At 35.0% G+C, this 10,000-nt stretch overlaps 1 protein-coding gene across 23 annotated transcripts in view; it reads left to right on the forward strand.

Annotated features, from left to right (window-relative positions):
• LOC115225831 (phosphatidylinositol-binding clathrin assembly protein LAP) overlaps window positions 1–10,000 on the forward strand; it is a 316,618-nt gene that overhangs the window by 252,330 nt on the left and 54,288 nt on the right. For 15 of the 23 annotated variants that reach the window (XR_005004160.1, XM_029796803.2, XM_029796809.2 and 12 more), the window contains one exon: window positions 2,853–3,107. The exons of the other annotated variants lie outside the window; for them this stretch is intronic. Coding sequence is in view for 14 of the 15 variants with exons in the window: in XM_029796803.2 (XP_029652663.1) it covers window positions 2,853–3,107 (255 nt within the window). In the remaining variant the exon portion in view is untranslated. The remainder of the gene's footprint in view (window positions 1–2,852; window positions 3,108–10,000) is intronic. 23 annotated transcript variants of the gene reach the window in all.

Consider the following 10,000-nt stretch of genomic DNA (forward strand, 5'->3'; position numbering starts at 1 on the left):
GGTGGCACGTAAAAAGCACCATCCGATCGTGGCCATCTGGCACCTGTGCTGGTGGCACGTAAAAAGTATCCACTACACACATAGAGTGGTTGGCGTTAGAAAGGGCATCCAGCTGTAGAAACACTGCCAGATCAGACTGGAGCCTGGTACAGCCTCCTGGCTTTCCAGACCCCAGTTGAACCGTCCAACCCATGCTAGCATGGAAAGCAGACGCTAAACGATGATGATGATGATGATTCCCAATTTTTTTTTTCCAATCACAAGAACAACATGGGGCTTATGAAAGGAAGTCTTTATATTATTCAGAATGTTCTTTTAAAGGTTTTGTCACAGTCATTGAAATACCCTGCTGTTTATATCTCTTTATCTCTTCCTTTCTCTCTCCATCTCTCATCATATTTTACACACACACACATATTTGATTCTACAAGCAACCTGCACTTCCGATAGTATCGTTTCCTACACAGCTGCAATTATACCAGGGAATGTTCAGTTCTCTGTATGTATATGTGTGTATGTGTCATTAACCCCCCTCTTATCTAATATATATATATATGCGTGTGTGTGGGTGGCTGTGTACATACACTTGTGTCAGAAATTAATTAGCACTTCTCAAATTTCTACATTAAATAGGTTAAATTAATTAACCTATGAGCTGTTCAAAACGTCTTACGCGATGAGAAAACTTAGTATGGTGTGATTTCGGTCCTTGCGAGGCGCTACCTATATCTATTAAACAAAGGAAGATTTGTCTGCATCCGCACTCCAAGTTGTTGTTGCACTGCTATGTCAACATCATAAGGCTGTAGACTCTCAAACTGCTCTGCAAACAAAGTTACGTCATCGTTCTGCGCAACAGTGAACTCGCAACAAAGCAATAGTTCGAGATATGGCCACTAGGTGACAGCACATACCTTGAGTGGAGAGCAAATCAAGGGTGCTAATTAATTTCTGACGGTAGTGTATATAATTCAAATAAGAAGATAAAGAATGAATTTAGTGCATCATTATTTTAAACTACAATTGTTTCGATACCATTCCCTTCATAATACCTCTGCACATAAATAATTTCATATGAAAAGTTATGCGATATTTGCAGTTGGTGGTATTGGAACATCAGTTGCATCAGAATGTGCACTTTTACATATATGATTTATTCACACCCCCACCTCCTTTTCTTCAAGATTTTCTAATTGTAAATTTATTGTGTAAAGTCCAAGCTGGTCCAATTTCATTAATTAAGTGAACTTGTTCCATGGACTGACAAGAATTCTGACATTTGACCTTGGACAATTTTATCATCAGGATTCTCGTTGCACTCCTAGTATATGAATCTATGTACTTCATGAAATCTTTTTTTTTTTCCTGCTGACACAGATCACATCTATATTTCTCAAACTCTGGTCTTTCTTAGCTAATTCGTTAACTTACATAACCTTTCTCTAATGGAATGCAATCCATACACCTATGTAGAAAATACAAAGCAGAATATGTAGAAAAAACAAAGCAGAAAAACATAAATTTCACTTTTAATTCATTAATTTGATTGTGCTCAACAGCTGTTTCAAGGACATAAAACAACATTTGTATATTTTACATGATTAAAATACATGGAAAATTTTTTCCATTGTTGGTATGGATAACACATCAATTTTTAATGAACTATATTATTTCAATTGTGTAATATAATGCTGCTGTATGCCATCGAAACAGCTGGTGTGTACAATAAAAAAATATATAATCTGTATGTAAAATTTATGCTTTTCTACTTTTATTCTAAATATATTCCTGTTAAAGATCATTTTAGCTGTTTCTGTATATACATGTAAGTTTGTTCCACCTGGATTTGACTGCCTTATAATGTCTTGGATTTTTACCATGGATATATTTTTGATGTTTATACACCATTTCTGTATATATAAATATATATGTATATATTTGTATATATTATATAATATATATTACATATTAAATATATATAATATTATATATATATGTATATATTATATAATATATATTACATAATAAATATATATAATATTATATATATATATATGTATATATTATATATATTATATTACATAAAATATATATAATATTATATATGTGTATATATATTTATAACTAATGTAGGATAAAATTTTTTTCTAAAGAAAAAAAAATTTTATCAATGGCCACCGGATTCTCTTATACTCTGTGAAAGTTTCTAGATCAAATCACACATGTCTCGAGATGTGCTGAAGATTTTCTATTTTGGATATATTTGGGGTACTTAGGTCTGCTCAGGACTTAGTGCTTGCTTTTTCCATGGGTATGAGTAAGTATTTCACTTATGTCTTACGTATTTATCGCTGACGAGGGGAAAATTCTTATGAATTAACCCCGAAATTGGGACCAATGCGGTAATAACAGAATTTTTTAGAAATTTCTATCGGCATGTTTCGAGACGCATAAATTATAATGGTTATTGACAATTTTGTCTTTTTTTCGGCATATTTGGCATTAGAATTTTTCTTTTGCCCTTATTTTATAAATTATGTATATATATTTATATATGTATATTTGTATTACATTCAGTACTGTTGTTTTTTCTTTCTCAACTCTTATTCACATTTGTCTATGTCTTCTGTTAATGTTGGACACAATTACAAAATGATGTATGTCTAATCTGATAATATTCAACATTCTCTCTTTCTCTTTTCTATTTTTCTCTTGTATTTTCTTCACCATTTCAAAAAAAATGATGACAATAAATCATATACTGTATTTTCAACAACCAAAACTTTACCATTTCTCTTTAACCTACTGGAATCTTTGCAATGTTCTTGTCTATCTTTGCCATGCATTCTCAGTCCATACGGAACTGGAAGACCTTCTCGATCCGCTGGAAGCCCTCGATCCGCTGGCCCCTAAACGACCTGTAAGCCCAGCGTTCGTTCGGCCAGTCAGTCCAGCCATTGTCCCTCCGGCGAGTCCAGCCTTCAATCGGCCGGTCAGTCCCGTCACTGGCTCCACCTTCAATGCTCCGGTCAGTCCGTCTGCTACTGCTTTTAATCCGCCAGCCAGCCCATCATCTTCGTGTTTCAAACCGCCAGCGAGTCCTTCAGGTCTGTGCTGATTACACTCAGGATGCACTTCCTATGTAGTAGTATCTACAGAAAGATCTTATCCTTCGTTTTCTCCTTCCTCTATGCTGCTTCATTTTTGTCAATAGTTGTAGTTTTGCAGTCTTTTAATCATTGTTTTTCTTTCCTTTTCTTTTTTCCCAAATTTTTCCGTCGTATCTTCCTTCACTTGTACATTCATTTATTATGTTTCTTGTGTTTTGTAGACTTTTTTTTAAAAGTCACATGTGTCTGTTTGCCTTTTATTATTTTCTCTTTCCAATTACTCTGTGTGTGTGTAGCCTGTACACTCTCCACAGCATGGTAATTAAATTGTCTATACCTTAAAGATAAGACCCTGTTGAGATGTCGTGTGTATGTATATATGTGCATATATAGATACACACATGTAATACAGGTATGTTTAATATATATATACGTACACACACACTGGTATATATATATGTATGTGTGTGTATGTATATATGTGTGTGTGTGTATATATGTATATGTGTGTGTGTATATTATATATATGTATATATATGCATATATATATGTGTGTGTGTGTATATATATATATACATATATATATATGTAAAAATAAGCATTTCTACTTGTGTGTGTGTGTATGTGCTGTACATAAGCTGAAAACATATCTTAATTTATGAAGCGGTTCCTTTGTTTTCATGATTTATTATTACTGAAAAGTACATATATTCCATGGGGCACCCAATTATGCAAGAAGACATCAATAGCACTATCACTTTAAATTTCATAGTTTTAAAGCATTTTCACTAATAAGCAGTCATGTGTGTATATATGCCTTTTTTTTTTGTTTTAAAGTTTACCCAACCATAGCACTTCACAACTCGTATGATCATCCATTTTATTGAGAACATCATATCCGTTATCTACTCCAGATGTCTGAGTGGAATTTAGTCGACAATGTGTAAATAGAGCAGATATCGAGGGAAAATAATTAATAATAATAATTAATTCTTTTTATTGGCCACAAGGGCTGACAAACGTGATTGGAAAACATAAAGGGACAAAACGGGACGAAAGGTTACAAAAGGTTTTGTCCGTTTTTCGAAAGAAAAAGGTCCGTGTAAACAAGCTTTACAACAACGAAAAAGATTCAACAATCTACAAAACTCCCTATAGAGGAGACGCTTCGAAAAAAAAAAATGAAAAGGTCTCATGTGGAAAAATCCATAAAAGCCACGGAAGCCTAGTCAAAAGGCGGGTAGAGAGCCCCTTTCTCCTTTTATAATACATTTTTCAATTACAGGCGAAACCTCAGAATTGGTCCATTTATACTGGCCATTCTTGCACAATTCACCCACCTTTCAGAAAACTTGCTATCAGACAGCACTCTCCTCTCTAACCTCATCTTCGGGCAATGAAAAAGTTTGAGGTGGTCCCAGTTGTTGTCAGGGCGATTGGTTTCATGAGCACTAGAATAGAAAACTATTTTTTTAAAATCCAGACAAACATCATCAGGGTGGGTCACTTAAAAAAAGAAAAAAACGACACTCCTTGGAACTGCTAGAGTACCTAGAAAAGTCTTTGACAATTGAAGGTGCCACCTCAGTCCACTGCTTGTGGAGAGTTGGCACCAGTATTACACCACCAGCAGTAAGAAGCTTGCTTACCAACCACATGGTTCCAGGTTCAGTCCCATTGTGTGGCACCTTGGTCAAGTGTCTTCTACTATAGCCTCGGGCCGACCAAAGCCTTGTGAGTAGATTTGGTAGATGGAAACTGAAAAGAAGCCCATCGTATATATATATATATATTATATATATATATATTATATATATATATATGTATATTTGTGTGTGTGTGTGTGTGTATGTCTGTATTTGTCCACCTATCCACCCCTACAACATCGCTTGACAATCAATGCTGGTGTGTTTATGTCCCCGTAACTTAGCGGTTCGGCAAAAGAGGCCGATAGAATAAGTAAGTACTATGCTTACAAAGAATTAGTCCTGGGGGTTGATTTCTTCGACTAACACCCTTCAAGGCAGTGCACCAGCATGGCCACAATCTCCACAAGTATTAATACACATACACAATTATGCATGCAGGCATACACACGTATATATTTGCACATGGACAAGCACACACGTGCACACGCAACACACACATATGCATGTGGACACACATGTACACACATGTACCTATGTATTTGTCAGTGTATATATTTTCTTAATGATTATATTTTTTAATGATTTGCAACATTATGGATATTTATTCCCATAGATTTGTTTCCATGTCATATTTTCTCAACTAATTATATGGGATCCATATTGATTATTTAATCAATCAATTGGCTGATTGATCAATTGCTGTTGTTGATGCCTTGTAACCCTCAACAGTCTTGCAGTAAGATAGTTCCCATCTATTAACTCTTTATTTTTGTTTTCTGTGTCTACCAGACAATTGCTTGGAGATAAGGTACTCCCTTCACTGTTGATCCACAGTGTTGTTGATTTGCTCAGACAACAAAGCAGTCAAATTTCTGTGAGGAATAGATATCACCCATCAATTACAATAATGATTGTTTATAATAGTTGTATAAGTCGACTATCTAGTACAGTGGTTTTCAACCAGTGTTCTGCAAGAAGTTACAAAACTGCTAAAATCGGCAGTTATTTTTAATTCTCCTGTGCAGATATGTGTGCAGAAGACTATTAAATTATTGCATAGGGGTTCCCCGAGCCAGTGGAATGTTTCCTTGGGGTTCCGCTCCAGCAAAAAGTTTGAAAAGCACTGATCTAGTAGTAAGAGACCTCTAGCAGCTGAGTGGCCACCATTGACAAGACCAAGGAAAGCTGAAAGCATGTTATCTGGTGGTCATGTCATGGGAGGTGGTGGTCATTTATCTCCCCGCTAGCAATATAAGCAAGACTTGATTTTGCACCAAAAGCCAATAGGAGAGTTTTTCTCGTGGTATTTACTACAGTATAGTTTGTTCTAACAGAACATCCATATTTAAGTGGGGATAAATATTACCACTAAGAAATTTAGGGAGAGCTGAACTGCAAAAGGCCCTTAGAGAAGAAGCGCCCCCTCATGCAAGTGTTTGATCCTGTAACCTGTTACACTCTAAAGATCCAGGCTGCATCCTGGTTGTTACTCTTGAGTAGCCCATTACTGTTACATTTTGTGCTATTGTCTGTATTATAACCCTCTTGGGTGGTTAAAGTACCTCAGATCCAAGGTACCTTGGTGTTGTAACCAATTCATTCAAAGATGCCATTTGACTGTAGAGTAAGTTATTCCTTTTGAAATTCACTTCCATTCCTCTTTAACCAGATCCAGTTGGAACACTTCTCAGTAGTTTCTGCCCTTGATCTTTGGTTCTCTTTCATCCATGTAATAATGACTAGCAGTATAGCCCAGCGTTGCTCGGGTTTGTTTCAACCCTTTAGAATTGGAATTTTTGAAAAGTAAAAATTTTGCATTATGTAGCTTGTTATTCTCTTTAAGTGAACATTTTTCTGGTTGAAATACACCGAAAAATGGCGACACAGCAGTAAAAAAATCCTAAAAAATAGGGATTTTCATAGAAAAAAAGCACCTTTTTGATGTAAATAATTTTTGGTGTCAACATGGTCTGATTTGAATTTTATCTTCTACGGAATGAAGAGCAAGCCTTCTTCTATCATACTCTCAATTTTGGTCAAGTTGCACCACAGAGTCTCGGAGGAGATAGTGGTAGTTGAAGGCTACCAAACCTGCCATACACAGACAACTTCAGCTTTATATATATATATAGAGGTTATAATTAATATTTAATTTTGTAAAGAAGAGATATAACTGAATGTATATAACAGTGATCGTGCATAATAATGATCTCATAGTCATACTGAAATAAGGATTTTATACAATATCTGGTTTTGTAAGGAAGAAATAATACTGATTGCATGCAATAATTATATGATATTGTAAGGAATAGATATTATTGAGTATATATAATAACTTGCTGGCTCCATGATGTCAAAAATGCCAGCTAATTGTAGTATTTTATATATCAATATGGATTATAAATCAAATTAATACACTTGTCAATGTTTACATACATTCACATACTTCCCTTGTACATACACACACATATACTCAGTGTCTCTCGTGGTATTTACTGCAGTATAGTTTGTCCTTGCAGAACATCCATATTTAAGTGGGGATAAATATTACCGCTAAGAAATTTAGGGAGAGCTGTACTGCAGAAGGTCCTTAGAGAAGTACCCCCTCATGCAAGTGTTTGATCCCGTAACTTGTACACTCTAAGGAGCCAGGCTGCATCCAGGTCATGGATACCCCATTACTGTTACATTCTGTGCTATTGCCTCACAGAGTTGAAACGCTGTTTGATTTTTCTTTTCAGTGTCGAATGTTCACCATCCTACCAATTTGCCTTCACCCCTTCCTTATTCATCTTCCTGCCCTTACTTTCTCATTCGTGTGCTGTGACAGAGAAAAACACAAGAGTATTATTATAATAGATGATCATAAATAATACTAATAATGATCATCATCATCATTTAATGTCAATTTTCCATGTTAGCATGGGTTGGATGATTTGACAGGATCTGACAAACCGCATGTCTGCATCAACTCCAGTGTCAGTTTTTGCATGGTTTAAACAACTGGATGCCCTTCCTAGTACCAACTACTTGACAGTGGGTACTGGGTGCTTTTGTTGTACCACAACCACTATTGTATAAAATAAAATATTATCTTCAATTTTGTAAGGGAAGGAATATTACTTATTATTTGTAATAATGAATTTATTTGATCTGATTGTTTTTTGCTGTTTTCATTTAACACCTCACTCCCATCCTAGCGATCAGCCCTCATCCAGCAAATCTATGATTGATTAAATACATTCCTGCCAAGATCAGTATATTTTTTTTACCCGATTTTCAGACATATGTAGGCATAGGAGTGGCTGTGTGGTAAGTAGCTTGCTTACCGACCACATGGTTCTGGGTTCAGTCCCATTACGTGGCACCTTGGGCAAGTGTCTTCTACTATAGCCTCGGGCCGACCAAAGTCTTGTGAGTGGATTTGGTAGATGGAAACTGAAAGAAGCCCGTGATATATTTGTGTGTGTGTTTTTGTGTCTATGTTGATCCCCCCACCCTTGCTTGACAACCGATGTTGATGTGTTTACATCCCCATAATTTAACAGTTCACACAAAAGAGACCGATAGATTAAACACTAGTCTTACAAAGAATAAGTCCTGGGATTGATTTCTTTGACTAAAAGCCCTTTAAAGCAGTGCTCCAGTATGGCTGCAGTCAAATGACTGAAACAAGTAAAAGAATATGTGGCTGTGTGGTTAAGAAGCTAGCTTTGCAACCACATGGTTACCGGTTCAGTCTCACTGCACAGCACCTTGGGCAAGTGTGTTCTATTATAGCTCCAGGCCAACCAATACCATGAGAGTGAATTTGGTTGATGAAGCTTGAACGAAGTCTATTGTATATATACACATGTGTATATATGTGCAGGGCTTTGTGTTTGAGCTACCATCACATAAAATGCTTGGCAACAAGTGTTGGTTTGTTTACATCCCTGTAACTTAGTGGTTGGGCATAAGATACTGATATAGTAAATATACCATACATAAAACAAATAATAGGGTTGATTTGTTTGGTTAAACCCTTGAACAAGTTGCCCTAGCATGGCTGCAGTCCAGTGACTGAAGCAAGTAGAATATAAATGGTAAAATACTTTATATATAATAAAATTATAAGACTGGATAATTGCAGTTCAATCCATGCTACATATGTTTCAGTAGAAAAGCATTGTATTTATTACACATGATCCTAACCAACTGATATATAAATTTATATAAAATATATGTATACATATGTCTGTGCACATATTTAAATAGTTTCATTTGAAATCTAATTAAACAGAATCCGAATATGAGTGTATAGGTACGTTATGTCTTTTGGTTTATTTAATTGATTTGGATTTTAATGAGTTTCAATTAGTATTTATATATTTATTTTTTTTAATATTGAATCTCTCATTTCTGCTTCATGCATCATAATTTAACATAACGCATGGTTTGTTTCTTATTTTCATGAAATATTTTTTTTCAAAAAACCCAAAAGCTATTGAATTTTTTATAATAATACTGATAATGATGATGATGATGGTGATATGATAATAATATGTATGGGTTTATTTCTGTATTGGCCTGGTCTTTTTTTAACTCTGTTTCTCACAATCTACTTATATATTGCTCCTTACTCTCCATCTGTTTCTCTCTTTCTGTCTGTCTCTGCTTTACCTATCTATCTATCTATCTATCTACCTGTATGCTTGTTTATCTATCTGTTATGTCTCTCTCTGTGGCTAATCTTTAGTAGACAGTCACCTAGCTCTTTACTTGTCTGTCTCTGTCTATCTATCTATCTAGCTAGCTATCTATCTCTACCTATCTATCTATCTGCTTGTTTATCTATCTGTTACTTCTCTCTCTGTGGCTAACCTTCAGTAGACAGACACTTATCTCTTTACCTATACGTCTGTCTGTCTGTCTATTACTTTACCTGTCTTACTGTTCCTCTCTGTTTGCCTATCTGCCTGTCTATCTATCTACCCATCAATATAAACAGATGTCTACCTGTCTATCTATCTATCTATCTATTTTTCTAGCTATGTCTCTATTTGTCTTCTTTCAATCTAATTCTCTCTCCAATGTAAATTGTTATATTCTAAAACATTGTTTTAAAATTTTTTCAGTAAAATCTTCAATAAAAATTACATGACTAGATTAATTATATGATTAGATAAATTCCTCAAATGACCTCATTTACAATTTTCAGCATCACTTAAACAACAATTGTTTTAATCTATGAAACCTGTT

The sequence above is a fragment of the Octopus sinensis genome, linkage group LG28 (genome assembly GCF_006345805.1).
Source record: "Octopus sinensis linkage group LG28, ASM634580v1, whole genome shotgun sequence".
In the NCBI taxonomy this organism is placed as follows: Eukaryota; Metazoa; Mollusca; class Cephalopoda; order Octopoda; family Octopodidae; genus Octopus; species Octopus sinensis.